Below are 20,859 nucleotides of genomic sequence, written 5' to 3'. Positions count from 1 at the left end.
GAATCTTAAAATGTCTTATCTATCTAACTTTTAATATCTAAAGGGGTAGATAGATTAACAGAAAAGACTAATGCATGTCTATCACAAAATAACAACATAGTTCACGCAGTAGAACATGGACCAATATAACTTTAACTTCCGCCTTTTGTACCGCTAAAGTTTAATGCTAGGGCGAGATAAAAATGATTCATTGAATTTACAAACCTCATGTCGTGACATTTAATAACTTGATTTATTTATTTTATAACTTACTTCTAGCAAATCTCACTTACACTGTCACTTTTATGAATTAATTAATAATAGCGGTTTTTATTACTTAATCTTACTAATATTATAAATGCGAATGTTTCAATGGATGTTTGTAAGAAGATATGTCCAGAACGGCCGTATGGATCTCACTGAAATTTGGCATAGATGTAGAACATAGCCTGGGAGAACAGATAGGCTTCTAAATAAGTTTATTTTCAATACCGAGCGGACGAAGTCGCGGGTGACAGCTAGTAAGATAAATATTTCTAGAATTCTCTTATCACAATTTCAAAAACAAGAAGATAATTAACAATTCGAACAATTTTATAAAACATTAATTAAAAAGTTACATTTACAATTCAATACAACATAGTACTGGTATATTTTCTTTTACTTATTATTGAATTATTTATTCTTGTTTTAGAATCAAGTTATGTAGATGAAATAGTGATTAATTTAATAAAAGCAGACGCAAGAACATTGTCGGCTATCATTATGTTAAACGGGTTTTATATATTATTTTTGGTTTGTTTTTATTTAAATTTGCTTTCACAGATCATATTTTAATTAATTAAGGAACTTATTCTTGACACTTAAAAACGCCTTTCAAAAATAAAAAGCAATATTGAAATGTTGAAATTTCTTGTAATAAATGTCAAATATCTTAAGCAAAGTTTAATCTTTGCACACTTCATATAAACAGTCACACTATTGGCATTGTCAAACAAAATTAACTTGGACATACTCTATTAATAAAATTATTGGACAAATAGACAAGTAAGGACTACAAAAAAGTGTTTTTCGATCTTGAATAGATATTGTCGCATGGCCAAGGTCGTTTGACAAAAAACTTGTTAGAATCAAAGCACGAATCATTATGAAAAATTACTCTTTATATTTTAATACGACAAATAACTAAAGGCAAGTCATTTAACCGGTACAGATATGTTAAGATTTTATCTAAACTTGTTTTAACTGGATCACAACTACCTTCAGGTGTCAGAATAATTTGTTTTGAAAAATTAAAACTCGATAAGAAATGACAATCTTTGTGAGCGCCTAACGATTTATCATCACATACTAAAAATATTTGTTTGTCTTTTTCATACTATTATTAACTCGGATATTGCAAAAATAATGTAAGGCATGAAAATACGTATTAGTAAATATAATTTACAGTACAGTTGATTATCGCGACTACAGATATTTTGGTAAAATAAATGCCTTCTTAAAAATTACAGCAATGTTTCAATCTGTAATAAATGCTAATCAAAAAATGCTAATACAAAGCTGACACACCTACTTTGTATTAACATTAGCAGAAGAATCTGACTTATATTTTGTCCAAAATAATCCTTTAAAGTGTAATGCATCTGATAAGTGAGTTGTTTCTTTTCCAATGCAGTTGTTTACAACATGATTGTGTACTCTAAACTTGTAACATTTAACTAGACGTTACCTGAATAATTGTTTTCAGCCAGTTACACATTAAGACATAAATTAAAAAAGAATGAATATAAAATATTTTTAATCCTAAAAGCACTTTATGTTATGGATTTATTGACAGTATTTAATTCAAAAAAAGATACAAAACTTCGACAAGTTAAACTCAATAAAACATATTGGCTCATTATAAATTAGTTTATTTGATGTTATCTTTATATATACAAAAATATACGCACTTAAAATATTTTAGAAGATATAAAGCGGTTACAATTATTGGTAACTTGCTTTTTTAAATTTCGAACAATTTCTTCTTAAAATTAATATAATACAAATAAAGTAAACAAGGATTTTATCGAACCAATCGTTACATTATTCACAATTAAGTAAAGGCAGTGAAAAGGCTAGGTCTTTTTAAGTTAAATAACTAATTTCAAAATTTCTTTCGTTTAAGGTTATACAACTTTTAGCTATTTAAATTTCGTCAATAAATTCAGTGTATTTAAAATATAATTCCAACTTTATTGGATTTTACTTATAAGTTGGGTTTTATTTAATTTATTTTGTATTGAAAGTTAATTTTCTTGATAAACCAATTAATCCTTGCACAAGAGAGCGTAATAAAATAAAAAGACAATTATAAAAATTATCATAAAACTAAATAAATAAAAGCTGCAGACAGAAAAGGCTTGAAAATAAGAACGTGCATAAATGGCACATGGATTTAGACTTAAGATTAATGACATTACTTACAACTAACACGCTTAATCAAGCAATGAAATAATTTGAGACAACTGAACTATAACCTATATATTTACAAAGTGTAAATCAATTCAGGAAAGGTTATAAGTAATCAGATTTAGAGAAAATGAGCAAGAACCAACACCGTCAAATATTGTAAAATATCTTGTCTTAGTTTACATTGAAAAAAATAATCGTTCGATATTATCGTAGATTTTCGAAGGTTTCGATAGAACGACGCTCAAAGTCGAAAAGAATTTTAACAAAAGTAGTGAATAAGCAATTTCTTGTATCAAACCTACCACCACTAAATAAGTTGAAGAAAATCTTGACTAAGAAAAAAGCTTCTAACTTAAGAATTTATACCACAACAGATATAGAAATTGGAATAAGCATAAGTATAAGATTTCTTTACTTATTTAACTTAACAACCCTTTAAACATACACCAGAGAGAGAAAAATAATATTTACATAACAAATTAAATATTTTATATCTATCATCACATTCTTTGTCAGTACCTATTTTGGACAATTTGCTATTGATATTTTCATTCTATTTACACTCCATTGAATAACTTATTACTATTTTAATATCCAGATTCACAATATAACACCTCATTTGCCTTCCATTAAACATAAGACCGCATGATCTAAGGGACTATTTACATGACCATTTCAAACACATAGTGCGTACTATACTTTCGGAAAAGTTTGCAGTCCATTATAACGACCGAATGTCAAGTTTAACCGGATCCGTTTGTGTAAACGTCAGTTGCCGCCTTTTGACCTGCTCGTATGACATTTTGTACAGTCTGCGCCGCGCCCTGGAATATGAAACAGATATATTACATTAGATAATCATTATTGCTCTATGCAGGGGGACACCGGTGTGTTCAACAAGAGATCCCGGATCAAGTGGACCTAGAGGATGGCCACCGAGGAGGTTTTATTGGGTAAAATTCCACTAAAGCTTGTGTCCCCGAAGGAGCAAATCTTTGTTATAATTTCCCCCGATACCAAAAAATAGGTAGCCATTACTATATACCATTTCGCAGTATCTTGATCTGTGGAACATAACACAAAGAATAACAGCTAACAGTTATTTTAAATATTTATTATGTTTTAGTTGTTTTATGTTTTAGTCGTTATTCTGATCTTATTAGAATGATGTAATGAAAACCTACGTTTAATTTAGATATTGTTGAAAATCGAACATTCAAAACTCCTTCCTTGTATGCTGACATTATTCACCTACTGCGCAATTGTTATTACAATACAGATGTTATGCAATTTACCTGTATCGCCGCTCCAAGGAACTGAGAGAAAGCTCTAGTGACGTTAATGGCAGCAGAGACAAGTTGCCCCCGGCCCGGGGCTTGCTCAGCTGCGACTGCGCGCGGTGGCTCCAGAGGTATCTATTATACGTGAAGTGAGTACAGTTACATGCTAAATAATAATATAAATTATTTTAATATATAATTAATATGAAATTGTAGATATAAAAAAGCTTTAGTGATATGTTATTCAAAGCGCGATTGTACAGTGCCAAAATATATTTATAAGGGTCAAACACCATATGGTTTGTGAAGTGAAAAATGTTAGCGGGAAAGTGACTTAAGTTATTATATATTTGTCGAATGTAAATGCTTGATTGAGATTTATAGACCTTTATACAACCCTTTTAATTTTATCGATATAATTTTAACTTAGCTATTTTTTTACTTCGTTATATTTTAAATAAATTACAATCTTTTATGTTTTATTTACACTATTTTCGCTGCTGTACATTTATAAAGTTACATAATATTGTATAGAATTTTACGTACGTAAACCTATTAAACTTACTCTAATTTTTAAAAAATAAATATTAATCAAGTGGCTGTAAATCTGATCTTATAAATATAACATAATTTTTCACTTCTATAAAAATATTCTACTAAGCAACTAATTATTAATAGTTAAGTTTTAAGTTAAATTAACATAATTACAAGTTACTCACCAATGTTTACACCTTTACCCCATACTAACTTTAAAGTTATCACTGACCTACTATTATTTACAAAAACTACAAAAATAACACGATAAAATTAGAAATGGGGTGGTAACGACTGAAAAAAAAGTTAAAACAATTTTTTGTACAGGGATAATCATTTTCTTTTTATATTTAAAATAATTGTTTATTTTTATATACAAATATATTTATGAGGTTAGTACTACATTCAATGGAGTTATTAATCATTAGAAAAAGAAGAAAATTAATTAAATTAATTCTCAAAAATATCTTTTATTTCAAATTTTTGTACAACATGCAACAAATATTAAGATAACTTAAAATTGAAACATGTTTCATCATTTAAATCAGAAATATATAAATGTATTATTTTTTTTTTAAATAAATGTTTTAATATTTTCAATAAATTAATTTTGATGTACAATAGTTTTATAATTTTACAGAAATTAATTTACAAAAGATAGGACAAACTTTGATATCACGTAGGATAAGGTTAGCGTCATTTAATTTTTATATACAATTTATTTACATTTTTAATTAGTAATAACCTTTAAATTGTGATATACATCAGTAAAATTTTATTTACACATGCCAAATATTTGTATTATTCTAAACTGCCTAATAAAATTATTCTAAACTTACTATATTATAATAAATAAATTGTATTTTTTTGTTTAAAATAACGAAATTGAATACAATACAAACACAACATTTATATAAGATGATTCCGACAACGATAGATTATTTTTAAATCTTTACTGTTATTAAAACATGTAATAATTATTTAATATTTAAAAAAATATATTTTTAGCGATAAGATTTGCTTGTAAAGTAAATTATTAAATCTGTATAAAGCATTTTTATAACCATAACTTTACTAAATAGGATTGAAAGAAATATTTCTTCAGCATAACAAACTAAATGACATAAAATTACATACAAAAAGTTAAAAAAAAATACTTATTGCTATGTATCAATTGTATTTTATCTAACACCAAAAATATCCATCACCTTATCCCCACTCACATAATTTAAGTAAAAGAGAGGAGAAACCCACTCGATTGGACGCCGGTCTATCATCAGCGTTTCCGACGAATGGTCCGGAGCCAAACCAGTTGACCCTCGAAGGAGCCGGCGTTGCGGCCGCCGTGGGCCGGGGCGCAGGCGCGTGCGCGGGCGCAGGTGCGGGCCTCCTGTTGTTTGTCCTGGAGCCACCCGCGCCCCCCGCACCCGCTGCTCCTGCAGCACTCCCTGCGCCTCCAGTGCCCGGCGCCGTGTCCCGCCACTGCTGCCAGAGCCAGGCTAGGCCATCCAGGATGGGCCGCCGCGGCGCCGGGGGCGGCGGCGGAGGAGTCGTCGTACGCCTAGCCTTCGGCGTCACTACCACTTGGTTCAGTAAAGCCTACGAGGTTATAGTTAGGTCTAAAATTTGTTCCTAAACACATGTAATGAACGCAAAAATCAATGGCAAATAATAAAAAAAATTGTTACAGACGATGAAGAGTTAAAAGACAGAACAATGGATTGTGAAAAGATATATGAAACTTTTTAATTAAATGATAATGTTAAAATGAGTTTGGTTAAAATTTACCTTCAGATGTTTAAATCCAATGTTTTTACCCGTTTGGTTTTATATAGCGAAAAGAAAGAGATGTTAGAAAAGAAAAGAAAAAACTAACAGCGAGTCGAACTTGTTCATCCAAAGAACTTGCCGTGGTTGGACCGAATCCTTGCTCTTTAAGTAATGCCGCAAGAAGAGCGTCATTGCTGTTTCCGTATTCAGTACTCAGGGAGACAGATGATTTTGTAGCTTCTGATACCATAGCTGTAGGTTTTGCTTTTTGTATTAACTTTTGAAGAGCTTCATCGGAAGATTGACCTAGAAAGATGTGAGTAAAACTACTTTTTGTATAATTTACTTTATAATTTGACTCTGGAGAAGTGAATATAGCGACCGATCTTAAAAATCTCTTATGTGATATTTGTATTTTGTTTCATTTATAACTTTACATTACCTTGAATTACCAGAGAATGATATAATTGATAAAAATTGTCGTACCTGTTATAGCAATTTTATTCCTCTGTGTCGTTGTTTCTTGTGCGTCTTTTAGCTTTATTAATGTTTGTAATAATTGCGCATCATCTTGAACGTTTTTTAATTCATCTTTAACCGCTATTTTTACTCCAAATGGTTTTGTTGTTGGTTTTAACGATGCCATAACGCTGGCTTGATTATCCTTGTTGGGCTTCTGCGTCAAAGAATCAAAAGGTTCATTTAACGGAGATGGTGAGGCAAGGAGGTTTGAAAGTAATTTTAAATCTTCTTCAATAACAGAAGAACCTTTCGGACTTACATTTACGCTTGGTAATGTTGGTATGTTAAACTTCGATGGATCTTGTCCTGTTGCCTTTAATAATGCTTGTAAAAGTTTCGTATCTTCTTCAAATTGTTTAATATCATCTTCAATAGACGGTGTACTTTGCGTGGAAACTGGAGGAGTATATACAGTAGTTGTAGTCATTGTGGTGGTGGTGGTGGTGGTGGTCGGTCTAGTTGTGCGAACGGAATTTACAACATTTGGAGTGGAAGAACTTTGTAGCTCGTTCAAGCTTCTCTCTACAGCCAGAGCTATAACACGGTTTGCGAGGGCAGCTTCCGGGTCATCGCTATTATTCGTATTTAATACAGTTTTCTGAAAATAAAAATTAAGATCCAAGATAATACTTTGGAGGTAAACAAATTATTTTATAAATTATTTCATTTATCTTACTATTATTGTAAATGCGAATGTTTCGATGGATTGATGGATTAGTGGATGGATGGATGTTTAAAGATATCTCCAGAACGGCTAAACTGATCTTGATGAAATTTACCAAGAATATAGAACATTATATGGAAGAACACATAGGCTACTTATTAAGCTTTTTTTAATTGCGGTAGGAATCGTGGGCGACAGCTAGTCTGATGTATGTATGTTTCTCTTACCAGGTTATTTAGAAATGCTAAATCTTCCTCTACAGAAAAAGTTGATGTACTTGGTACTTCAGTAGTAACTTGCGCTAAGCTTGGAGCTCGTCTAGCACTTAAAGTTGAAAATATTTCGGGAGGTGTGGTAGTTGTTGTAAATCTTCGCTGCACAGGTCGATATGTGGTTGAAATACCAATATCTTCTTTTACAGTACTTTGTTGTTCCTGTAAAGTAGACAATGTAGAAACAGTTTGCGGTGCATTAGTCTGCACCGTAGTTTTTTCTGTTGGTTGAATTGTGGTATAAATTGGACGAATATTCATTGGAGTTGTAGGATTAGATTCAATAGATGTTGTCAAAGGATTTGAAGCAACCCGCACATTAGAAGTTATTCCAGATATAACGGGCATATTTATAGTATCAACAGTCTGGCCGGTGGCTTTTAATAATGCTTGTAGTAATAGAGTGTCTTCTTGAATTTTTTTCAAATCTTCGGCTATGGAAGTTGTTGATTTTATTACAGGGGTTGTTGTAGGCGGAGATGCCTGAGTAGTAGTTGTAATCATAGTAGTGGTTGTAGGTGTGTTTGTTGTCGTTGCACCCAAAGTTGGTTTTATGTCATCGATACTTGGAATATTAAAATCTGCTGGATCTCGACCAGTAGCTTGTAAAAGTGCTTTCAAAAATTTCGTGTCTTCTTCAAATTGACGAATTTCGTCTTGTATTGAGCGAACAGTGGTAGTTTGTGGTGACTTTTGTTTATCCTTTACATTATCCTTGGCGCCTAATAACAATGCTTGTAATAATTTCATTTGATCGGTGTCTTGAGATGAAGATGTCTTTGTATTTGTTGACAAAATTGATTGCAGCATTTGAAGTACATTTGCATTTTCCTGATTTTTATTATTGTTACTTTGTATATCAGCTGTTGTAGTTCTCGTCATTTCTGTTGTTGGGAACATAGAATTATTTGGGACTGGTACTGATTCAGTGGTGATTGGAATATTTGTAAACAGAGGCATACTTGTAGTTGTTAAAGTAGTCAGCATTTCTGGTATATATCTTTCCGTTGTTGGTTCCAATGTAGTTATTACATTTTTCGCTGTTGTCGTTATCGTTTTTGTATTTTCTACACTGTTAAAGGTTGTTCTTAAATTGGAAGTTGTACTTTCTATCATAGGTTGAACTGTTGTTATTGGATTCGTTGTAAGAGTTGTCATTGTCGACTGAATGTTGTTAGAAAGTGTTAAAACATCAGGGGTTTCGACAGTAGGTTGAGCGGTTGTTGTTAATTCATCAGCATTTTTTAAGCTTATTTGAATTTCTGGTGTTGGTGAATTAATTTCCATCATTGAAATTGGTGTCACGATTTGTACTTCTTTTTCGTTGTTTGGTTTCACAGGTGCTTTAGTCGAAGCAAGTGTTAAGACATTTGTTTCTTGTGGAGGAACAGTGATTTCGTCAATTGGTATAAATTTGAATACAGTGTTTCCTTGGCCATCGTTAGGTTTTTCGGTTCTGATTTGTTTAGTCTGCAAGTCATCACAAAAACTATTAATTAAAAATCGAATTTTGAAATGTTTTTCATTAAAATACCCGTAATCTCAATATAATTCAGTAGAACTAATCCTTCACCACTTACCTTCATTAAATAACATTAAAAAATATAGTAAAATGATAACTCGTCATGCATGAAGTTATAAATAGCATATTTTTATTTTGATATTCTTTACACTCTAACTACCTTTAAAAGAATTAAAATAATGAGCAAGGATATGAAAAATTATGTGTGAACTACATGACTTATTTAATTATTATACCTCCGGATCGATATCCAGTGTTAATATTCTTGGTTCAGGAGTAGAGTTTTTCATTGATGATATAACCATTTCCTCTTTAGTGGCTGAAGATAAACTATTAAGCAGAATCTCATGAATAGAAGGTAGCATTGTAGTAGTGCGTAAATTCAAAACATGCGAGGCAGTGCTTTTTTCAGCAGACGGCTTAATAGTGGCAGTAGTTATGCCCAAGGAACTGCTATCGTTTAAATTAAGTGCCGATGAAGATATCTGCAATTACGAAATAAATGTTACGCTTTGCTAGGTTAATTGATTTTTAAGCGTTAGGGTGATACAGTGTTTTGCCCATTATCAATAAAAGCTCAAAGTTCTTTGTAAGACCCTCGAAAAGTGCCAAAGCTCCAAGCGTTGCTTTTAAGCTAAACAATTTAAAAACAATACCGTTATTTGCTGGTTATTTACAGTGTCGGTGGTTAATCGGTTTTCCGTTTCGTTATTTGTGTCGGTGGATGTCTCAATATTAGTGGATACTCGGATGGGGTTAGACTGCGGTCTGACAATGGCCGGATTATTATGGATGGGGCTATATGGATTTCTTAAACTCCATGGACTGATTGGTAGTACGTCAATTTTTTGCATGACACGTGGTACTCTAGTTCCATTTGGAAATTTGCGTATTACTGTGTTATTTGGCAGCACACCATAAATAATGTACGGACTTGCCTCCGTTAACGTTTCCAGTACATTATCATTAGGATCTTTACGTACGACCGTATTATTAGGTAGTATTCCAAATATAACATAATCTTTTTTCGGAATGATTGGCTGACTGGCAACGTTGGTTTGCGAGGTGATAGTTATTTGATCATTTGATTTAATTTCATTTAGAAGTGTTACAGTGGTAGTTTCGATACCTGCTTGCGTCGTTGTCTCTAAAGTATTCTCAGTTGTTATTGCTCTTTCTGTTGTTGTTTCTGAATTAAACGTACGTGTCATTATATCGGCATTCACCTCATCACCTATTTCTGCATTTTCTGTAGTTGAAATTATATTTTCTTTTTCATTTTCAGCAATTGTTGTTTCATTTTCATCATTTGTAGTTTCCTTTACTGTAGTTTGATCGATAGCGTTAGCATTTGCACGTAAGAAAGCATCAGCAATTTCATTCGCAATTGTTGTAGCGGTTACTTCGGTAACATCTGTTGTGGAATCTACTTCGGTAGAGTCAGGGATAGTAGATAATAAAACATCACTTAGAATAGTCGTGGGTGGAGTTGTAAAGTCAGCTTCTGAGCGATCATTTAGGATATTGACTGATTCAGATAAGTCGGATGATGGATTAGATGTGGATGTAATTGGCGTGGTAACTACTAAGTCAGTCGTAATATCGGTATTTGGGTTAGACAAAGTCGTGGAGTCCATTGTATTGATAATCTGAGTCAATCGATTAGAAAGTGTAATATTATTAGATTGGTTAAATACTTCAGTCAATGGTCCATTGGCGATTTCATCATTGTGTTCCCTTATCAGTTGTTCAATCATTTTTAAAACCCGAGCTTTTTTGGAAAGAACCCATAATTGGAAACGAGTAATTTGGCTGGGGTCATCAATGTCAATACTATCAAAGTCCTCAGTTCCCACCCGATTGTCAAATTTGTTTATTAAAGATAATTTATTGGTATCACTCGAAATAGATTCACCAACCTTTAAGTTTGAGGAAAATGTAATGGGCAAAGGGTTGTTAGTGGGAACAACTGTTGGAGTTTTGGTAGTGTCTACGCTTAAATTATCTACAACGGCGGTGCTCATTTCTAAGCTAGACAAAGTAGCTGTATCTGGTATCTCAATATTTATGGGTAATAGATTAGTGGGGGTGGTAGTTAAAATAGTTGAAGATGAATCTAAAGTTTGTAATAAATTAATATTTATAGTATCGGTTGTAGCTACGATATCAGCTACTGTTGTCTCGCTTTCTGATAAAGGCAAAACTGTGCTCAAAACGGAACCACTTATGCTATTTACACTATCATTAATAATAGCGTCACTAAGCGGGGATTCAGTGGTACCTTGTGTAATATTTACATTTATGTCCTGTACATTTTGAAGGAAATTTTTACTGTCAATATTCAAATTTTCGTTAGTATTAATAACAACATTTCCTATGTCTATATTTTCAGTATCTTTGATATCCTCCAAACTGTAAGGCGTAGTATTAGGAATATTATCGAGATCATTTAGGGAAGGATTTTTATTTACAACTCTGGGAATAAGTGTTTTTAACAATTTCGCCATATCAACGGATAATCTAGATCTACTCTCTTCATCTAAATTTTCAATGATATCTTTTATATTATTCGATAACATGCTTGTTAGTTCTGATGAGACTAAATTGTTATTAGATAATATAAGATCGGATACAGTATTGTATACCATTTTTGAATTTTCAGTCGTACTCCATTTGGTTGTGGGTTCAGATGAAGTCATTGGTACGTCTGTCGGCCGTTCAGTATCTGAATATAAAACTTTAATGGCAAAGGGTCTCCTTGCGGATATAGGAGTAGTTGGAGTGGGAGTGGGGGTAGTTTGGGGATTATTCGTGGACATTGTATTCTCCTTGATATTTAGTGACGGTGAAACACTTTCCTCTACCGACAAGCGGTTAAGCACAGTAGGTGTAGTCTGATCAGTGTTTTGTACAGTAGTTATTGTAGTTAAACTCTCGGTTGACGTAGATGTGCCCTGACTCGCAAAGTCGCTGACACTATTTACATTATTGTTACTACTCACGCTATTGAGTGTTTGTTTAACAACACTATCAGTAAATGTTTGTTGCGGTACGTCTGTTGTTGTAGATATTTGAATTCTGGGTGTAGACGTAAGAATTTCAGCCAAAGCATCAAAAATAGATACAGTAACTGATGGTGAGTGATTTGAGGCTTCTACGTTCATAACATGTGATGGCTTTTCTAAACTCTCAGAAAGTCTTAAGTCTGCTGAAGACAATGCACTTCGTGTTTGAGTAAAAGAGATAGCGTTCATGTCTGGACCTAAAAGAATTTCTTCACCCACTTCCTGAAATAAGAAGAGATCTCACCCATAAAATAAGAAATAAATAAAAGTGTAAAGACATGAGGCGAAATTCATGTGATAGATACCCAAAGGTTTTAAGTGAAAAAACGTGCAATACCAAAGCCTCTTTATTACTTTTGGTGGGAAAATTATACAATATTGAATTAAATGTATTCATACATAAATTGAAAATAAACTTATCAAGTACCTACTTATTCATTTAAACATGGCGTAACAGAATTAAAAAGCTTAAAATGAATGAAAACCAAAACAAAATCACATTTCTTCATTGACATGCAACATGTAATAATCCCGAAAGTATTACTATAAGAAATTACTAAACTTGCACAGACATATTTATGGCAGTAAAAATATACGAAAAGATTTAATATTTGTGAGTTTGTAAACTCTCCTGTAGTTTTGTGTTAACTCGTTGACAAGTGGAGTTGAGTTTTTTAGGAAGCACCTTTTGTATAAAGAATACAGATGTAGTGAAAACGTTAGTATTTGTTAAGACTAGATCTAAATGATTCCATTAACCAGTTCAGATGATTGGTGAGTGAATGCCATCGTAGTAGCTTTCGGTCTTGATATTAATTCTGTTGTATCATCATTAAAATCATTGCCATCGAACCACTTCGGCTCCTTTATAGACTTTGTCAGTTGATGATCAGTCACGAAGAATTTCAGCCAAGCCTTTAGTAATGAAAATTTTCTAATTACTAATGACCACAAAAATTATATGAAAAACGATAGTTTCAAATTTTACCATACCGAATACATTACACACAGATATAAAAATGCCCATAAATTGAAAAAAAAACATAATAAGTTGCAAACAAATGAGAATGAGTCGATTAAACAAATTAACTCATTGAAATATTAAGATTTTTATGTATCTTCGTTTATATAGACAAATCCAGTTACGGGTGCCGTCAGACTTATTTAAACTTTTAAATGTGTGTTATTTTTACGTAAAATTACTACTACTAATTAATGTAATGAAACATTTTTTCATGAGCAGTTTTATACCATTATGTGGACCTAATATACTAAATGTTAGCATGAAATTTATGACAAGTTAATTTAGTTAAGTTTGGTGACAAACACAATTTTAAGAAAATATTGAAGTACTGAAAATACCAGTTTTACGGCCAATTTCATAAAGGGGCTTTGTCGTTTCAAAAGTTCTAGTTCTGTAAATAGATTTACTAAGTTGTGTAAATTTTGATATATTTTATGAAATATAATTTAAAATAGTTTTGAAATTGCATATGTTATTGTTGATATGTTTTACTTACAGTTGTTGTTGTGACTGTTGGTACTGTAGGTTTGTAAAATGCTTTGTCGAGATTTGAGGCTCTGTATTTTGAACTAAATCTGCTTTTTGGTTTTTCAGGATCGGAAGTAATCTGTAAATGTTGTATGATGGCAATAGCAAGGTACGTTTATCGTTGTGTATGTAGATATAAAGTTTCTACTTACGCCATTAGTAGAAGCTTCAGTCGTTTTCGAGAAAGTATCACTGTATTTCCGAAGCGCACGTTCCTTTGATTTCGATACAGGATTTATTGATGTAGATTCCACTTTTTCTTTAGATTTAAATATTTTACGTGTGTACTTTCTTGTTTGTATATTTCTTATTGCAGGTGTCGCCGCAGTAACTACATATTCATTTTTTTGTCGGTCACTCCCCAAACTCTGATCCTTATAATTAGCGTGATATTTTTGTGTAGTTGAGAAAACGTTTATTACTGGCATGTTTTCAGACTCCTCGGCATTAGTTACTAATTCATTTTCCAAGTTATTTTCTTGCGATTCCTTACTACTTACAGCTAACAAAAACTCATCTTTTGTATCGCTTTTACTTTCCTCAGACACAGTTTTGGTTGGTTTATTTACCATAGTGTATATTAATGGCATTTCAGCAGTATTTTCTGTTTTCTTGTCAACTTTAAAAGGATTATTTATGTCGGTATTAGGAGACTCCGTTGTTGTTATACCGTTCTTGGCATTATTTCTTAGACGTGAATAATAAGACGTTCTTGGCAATTTCACACTGTTGTTTGAGACACTGCTGCTCAAATTGTCCCTACCGTTATCATTAGTTACGGCTTCTGCAGGTTTATTGATATTGTTTGCGATTTTTTTTCTTGCGTAAAGTGGTCCCGATGCAGTTTGTGGTGATTGACCAGATTCAAATCTTTTAAACTTACGAGGACTTTCAGACGATTTGATATCTACCGGGCTAGATGTTGTTGTTCTTAATTTTCTAGTGAATTTGTATGGACTTTTTGCCAAATTTGGAGAACTAGTAGTAGTCGTAGTTCTTACATTTTCTGTTTTTAATTTTCGTGGTCGAACAGAATACGTACCTCGTAACTTATATTCTTGTGACTTGGGCTTGGGAGAATCTAAGGGAGATTCACTTAGTTTCTCGTCTCCATTTTTTATGTCATTTTCAGTTGTATTTAACTTACTGCGAAGCTGAAATGTTTACATTTAAAAAATCAGAATTTTCTATATTTTAATAACGTTAATGGAATTTTCACCGAAAAAATACAACACATGAAGATAACAAAGTACCGTGGCGACGAATGACTTATGAGCTAAAGATTTATTTGATACGATTGATTTACCCGTGTAATACTGTTTGATTCAATACTTGTGTTGGAAGGCAGTGAGGGTTTTGTGTTAGTGTTGATAGCTGTATGTGTTGCTTTCACTGATAAACTCTCGCTGGGTGGAGAGCTCACTTGTGTCTGAAATTGTAAATACGTTGTCTATAAAACATGATGCTAAATATGGCAAAAGAAGTTGCTAACAACTGACAGAAGTCAAGTTTCGACTAATTAAGGGTTCTTGAGGATAATAAACAAATAGAATGTTTAAGTCCATTATATTTCCATTGAATATTCATAAACAAAAATTACATTTCGCTAGTAATAACTACTCACCGAAGCATTTTTAGCTTGAATTAAAGCTTTAAAACTTGCTGGATAGTTATCATCGTCTCCAACCTCATCTGAAGTTTTCACTTTTGGAATAGTTGTTCCGTTTTCATTTCCTCTCGATAATGGTCGCCGAACAACTCTCATAGACTTAACTACCGACGACTTTGAAGAGTTGCGTTCTACGTTCCTCTGAACTTTTCTTTCAGTTGGAGCTAATGTTGTTGTCTTACTTTCGGGTTGTTTCTGCTGCTTTCTTGAAGTTTTAATGATTTCATTTGAAGCTGTTATCCCCTCACCTGTGAGATTAGTATCTGTTTCCGATAAACGTGTCCTATACCTTAATTTACGAGATTTTCTTGCATCTTCAGAAGATTTTTCGGAAGTCAAATTATTTTCAGATATGCTTAATACATTAGTTGCATCAGAACTAGCCATGTCGTCTAATTTGATATTTGTTTTTGTAATGACGCGCCCTCGTGTTCTAGCTGCTTTTGTATTTATTGGTGTTTCTACTTCTACACTTTTAGCTGTGGTGCTCCTCCTTTTAAATTGAACAGTAGTAATGTCTTCTTCTTTTGGAACTGTTCTAGTAAAATCATCGAAAGTGGAAGCTGTGATTTCACTTTTGAATTCATCAAGTGTTGGTGAAGAGAGTATAGTAACGGCTTCTGTGGTAGTTGTCTGAGCTCTTCTATTTACATCTCTCCTAATATCACTGGTGACTGATGAAGATGGTGCTGAAGTGGATACTGTAGTAGTAGTGTACTGTGCTCTTCGATTACTTTGTCGTGCCTTGTTATTTACAGTAGTGTCTCTACTTGGAAATGTCGTAACGGCTTTTTGATTTTCAGTAGGTCGGCTTCGTATCCTATTGGTCCTTCTTGAATCAAATCGCTCGTTCCTTCCATTTTCTGTTGGAGATTGTTCTGTGACGGCATTAGAAGTTAAAGATTCTGAGACCCTATTTCGGGATTTTGATCTGGTGATATCTCTGGGTGCAGGTGAAGCTGTTTCTTCACGTCTTCGGTAACTCCTGGACCGGAAGGTAGGCTGAGCATCATCAATCTTCTCCGTACTCGTTGAACCTCTCGAGTCGAAGTTTGAAAGTCGTCTGCTATTTCGGACACCTTCCACCTGAAATTACAATAAGAAATATTTGAACAAGTTGACAAGAAATAATATGATACTTGACACTAATCGACAAAATAGCCTATACGTAATGGAATTCAACCAACAATCCTAAGTAACAAAATATTATTTTATTCTGCGTCCGTAGCCTTAAGTTAATCAAACAAAGCTAACAAACTATGTTACTTATAACTTATGTTACTAAATAACATCGAGACAACCAGTCACTGGAACCAACAATCAGAAAATGTTATTTAACGTGATGTAATGAAAGTGTATTGTTTGGCCGAATTCAATATTTTACAGTAACCGGAGTTAATGACATTACGTTGTAACTTTCTACAACATTTTATCGAAATTATTTCATTTGCTATTAAGATGGATTATAAAATAATTAGCATTACCATTTACTATTGAATTTATTTAAGTTTTTAGTAAAGAATCTCTATTTATTGTACATAAGTGAATGCATTTCGTCTAATATTCTACTAAAATGAAATCTGTGAAGTATTTAGTAAGTATTTAGTTACAATTATTATTTTAAATTTAGGAAAATAACTCTTTATTACAATTCAAGACACGTGCGTCCTCTATTTGCTCGCAAGCTAAGGTATATTAACTCGATATTATTAAGCCATGTGTATTCGTGTGTATGTACATATGTCCTGCAGAATATTACACTTTTAGACCCTTCACTATAACTGAACCAGTTTCGTATTAAGCCATATAAAGACTCACATGATATAAGATAAGGATTTTGATTTATTCTTTGACTTAACAGCTTTAAGGGTTTAACTTAGACTAACTTTTACTATAAGAATTTAACTTCGATTAGTGATCGAACTACAGTATGTTCTATTTTTATAACAGATTTTTAGTTTGCGTAATTTATTTGCAACAAGTAATTTAGTATTTATTTTAAGAACAAAAAAGTGTTTTACGTATTATTAAGTACGTATTAGTAATATTTTTGAAATTGCAAAACCTAAATGTATTTTTAATCTTTATATATAATTCTTCTGTGCGTGTGTATGTCACTGAACTTCTCTCAAACGACTGGACCGATTTTGATGAAATGTTTTCTGTGTGTTCAAGGGATCTGGGAATGGTTTAGATTCACAATTTTGTCCGCTGGACAATGTTTTTTTAATTAATTTTTAATTTATTAGTAGTTGTTGATTTTGGAATGTTTTACATTGGATCCGACAGACGGCGCTACAATCGCAGTGTAAAATTTTAAATAATATTCGAATTAAAGACGTGTAGACAGGACAACGTCTGTCGGGTCCGCTAGTAATTGCATTGCATAATTGCATTCCTTTGTACAGTCGAGATTGAAATATAAAAAGTAAATCATTAAAATCAAAAGACTTATATCATTAATTGAAATGTAAAATTTCAGTCTTCGTTGATAGACGTGTCAATCAGGTTGCAAAACAATTGAATGTCAATTATAAAATTAAAAAGGTTGAAGTTTTTATCGACTAATGATTAGAAACAAACGAAGGTCAGTTTAAGACTTTAACCGATAAATATTAGACGTGTTGGTTTTAAAAAAGTATTGCTCAATTTTGTATGTTGTCTTTTTACAATTGAAAAACAAATGATGACAAAAAGATTGTTAATTATCTAATTACGGCAAATTCAGAAGGTCATTTTTTTAAATTGTATAAGTTCTAAAATTACGCATACGTTTAAATCAATATAAATCAAAAGTTTTATTATGTACGCTGCAGTCATGTTCACCTCAGCACAGAGAAACTTTGCCAATATAAAATTTATAGCAAAGCTGCCTTTCACAGACCCCTCACAGTCCGGTACCGCACTAACCTTTGTTTATGACTATTATTAAATGATTTACTACTACAAAACCATTTTTTTACTCTGTATAGTTTTGCACTTGTCATTATAATAAACAATTCGAATCATAATGTAAATATTGTTTATTTAAAAAACATTTATACATAAACAATAACAACCGTACAATTTTTTGTAAAACAAGATAACAATCCTGTAATTCAATTTTAAAAAAATGGTTTTGTCCATTTGTTTCAACAGTGGTAAATGATATAGAGTTTTCTAATACTTGTGATTATTTTGGTACTAAATTACTTGTTAATCGATATAATTGGAACGTGAAAAAAATAGAGTTAATAGAGTATCGAACTTTAGTGTCACACAAACATTACTTGACACGTTTCTTAATTTTACGGATTGTTAAACGAATGTCTGTCAGCCGTAGTTTCCCACTGTAGACATTTAAAAAAAAATACAAACGAATTGCTAACCTCCTTTTTTGAAGTCGGCTTAGAATAGGTTTTTGTCTCTGAATAAACTAAACATCATGATTATGTGTGTTCGACAGTTGATAAACCTGTAATATATTGTTAAAAATAATAATTATTTTATTGGCTTTGAAAAATCATTTCCGTGTATCAACAATATTTCCATAATTATGTAATTTAGAAAACTTAAATGTTAGAAGTCAGCTTTAATTAAGGCGATATTTATATGTCACAATGTCGCATAATAATTAAATGCATGCTATTTATATTAGATAATTTATTAATCATTTTGAAAGAAATAATTGGATTTTAGGCCAAGAATTTTAACTTAATTAATCTTTGTGTCAAAATACATGGTGGTCAACTGTTACACGTTACAACATAATATAGGTCGTCTTCTTCTTCTAGTGCCTCTTCAGTCTTGAAGGATGGCCGCTAACTTGGAGTATTTGGTTCTGTCAAGTGCAAGGCGAAACAGTTCCTCCGCTGAATTAATCCCCGTCCACTCTCTTTCTTACGTCTAGCGCGTCTTTTGCCTTGTATGAATATTTTTTGTCATATTTTTAAACATAGTCGTTTATCGCACTAATGTTATAAATGCGAATATTAAGATGAATCGATATTTGTTTGAAAGTATCTCCAGAACGGGTGCATGCATCTCGCTAAAATTTGGCATAGATGTAGAACACAGTATGGAAGAACAGATAGACTACTTATTATGTCTGTTTTTAATTCAGGGCGGATGAAGTTGCGGGCGACAACTTATCTCATATTAATCAAATAAAACAGTCACAGAAAAAATATATAACCACGGAGTGAACGTGCTTACATCGTTGATTACTCAAATAAGACATATTCGCAGCATTCACCATTTCCGTTTTTTTTTTCTTTTTGTAATTTTATAGCTTTTAAACACAGAGACCTTATGAATCAGCGTAAAAGAGAAGGTAAGGTTTCTGTTCGATTACAAGTTTCAGAGATCCGTGTGTGCAAGTGGAGCGCGTTGAGTAATAATAATGCAACTAGTTAAGGCTTGGTACGTGTTATAGAATAATAGTAATACTAGACGTATTTTTCGTATCTTAATTAATATAATAAAAACGAATGTTCTCCCTAACGGCTGCTTGGATCTCGCGGAAATTTTGCATAGATTTAGAAAATAGCCTGAAAGAACACATAGGCTACTTATTAAGTTTTTTTTTTAATTCTGCGCGAACGCAGTCGCGGGCGTAAGCTAGCCTTAGAATAGGGAACCAATGGAGCTGGAAGACTCAGCAACCGAACAATCGCAATAAAAATAAAAAATCAGAAAATCGTCTTTTTAATTGTTATAACGTACCGTATTAAAAGATGCCATTGTATATCACTTATTAAATGGGCACGTACATAAATAAAATGAATACATAACAGTATACTCCATAACTTTTGCTTGTAACTTAGACCACTTACGAAAATAATGCCGGCCAATAGCGTGATAGTGTTTTATGTAATAACTAAAACTAGACTAGACGAAGCGTTGACCGTTCTATAAACGATGCCTATAATTTTAAACTGAACCAAAATTAATCGTTATAAATATATAAAATAAGATAAATAACAATTTAAATGTCAATGTGTAGTTAGAAAATATCAGTAAATTTAGTTATGTAACATTTCCAAGACATGAAAATATATATTTTTTAATCTGTGGAATCTAAAGATGTCGCACAGCCACAGCCAAAAGTTTAATCAAATCTTTTATTAAAATTATCGAACTATTGAGCTTTACAAACAGTAATATCTTTAAAAGTCGAGTTGTCTTTTAGTCTGACAGAGATAAATTACGAAATTATACATTTCTATATTGTTACAATAATATTATTAAATTTATTAATTAGAATTATTTCTATATAAATGATACGTATGGTATTTTATTGCTTTTAAATATTTTAACACAGCTAATAAGGTACAGATAATGAGGCTACAAAATTCTTAATTTGACAAATATATTATTAATAGTATTTATAATTATTATTAACATAAATATATAAAGCTGATTATTTGTCATAATTAGAATTATTCTTAATGTTCTTAGTTTCTATATTTGGTAATCAAAACAAAAATAAAACTTTAATACCCCACTACTGTCTTTTGAAGACCCTTTACATTTGTTTAATATAATTTACTACTATTGTTTTCAACATTATAACTTATACCTGTCGCCCGCGACTC

The 20,859-nt window shown here is 32.1% G+C and overlaps 1 protein-coding gene across 8 annotated transcripts in view; it reads right to left on the bottom strand.

Moving 5' to 3' along the window:
* Window positions 1-2,945: 2,945 nt before the first annotated feature.
* LOC106113462 (mucin-17) overlaps window positions 2,946-20,859 on the bottom strand; it is a 57,460-nt gene continuing 39,546 nt past the window's right edge. Inside the window, exons 4-16 of one of the 8 annotated variants that reach the window (XM_013306238.1) lie at window positions 15,239-16,369; window positions 14,921-15,043; window positions 13,767-14,768; window positions 13,583-13,693; window positions 9,654-12,284; window positions 9,234-9,482; window positions 7,431-8,945; window positions 6,799-7,137; window positions 6,504-6,693; window positions 6,124-6,323; window positions 5,502-5,846; window positions 3,729-3,848; window positions 2,946-3,257 (exon numbers count right to left, since the gene is read on the bottom strand). In XM_013306238.1, the coding sequence (XP_013161692.1) occupies window positions 3,177-3,257; window positions 3,729-3,848; window positions 5,502-5,846; window positions 6,124-6,323; window positions 6,504-6,693; window positions 6,799-7,137; window positions 7,431-8,945; window positions 9,234-9,482; window positions 9,654-12,284; window positions 13,583-13,693; window positions 13,767-14,768; window positions 14,921-15,043; window positions 15,239-16,369 (8,037 nt within the window). In that variant the 3' untranslated portion in view covers window positions 2,946-3,176. Of the gene's footprint in view, window positions 3,258-3,728; window positions 3,849-5,370; window positions 5,847-6,123; window positions 6,324-6,503; window positions 6,694-6,798; window positions 7,138-7,430; window positions 8,946-9,233; window positions 9,483-9,653; window positions 12,285-13,582; window positions 13,694-13,766; window positions 14,769-14,920; window positions 15,044-15,238; window positions 16,370-20,859 lie in introns of those variants that run through there. The other 7 variants (XM_013306239.1, XM_013306242.1, XM_013306243.1 and 4 more) reach the window with 7 other exon arrangements.

This window comes from Papilio xuthus, unplaced genomic scaffold, assembly GCF_000836235.2.
Source record: "Papilio xuthus unplaced genomic scaffold, Pxut_1.1 DF828258.1, whole genome shotgun sequence".
In the NCBI taxonomy this organism is placed as follows: Eukaryota; Metazoa; Arthropoda; class Insecta; order Lepidoptera; family Papilionidae; genus Papilio; species Papilio xuthus.
The sequence above is the reverse complement of the archived record's forward strand: the minus strand, read 5'-3'. Positions and strand labels throughout refer to the sequence as shown.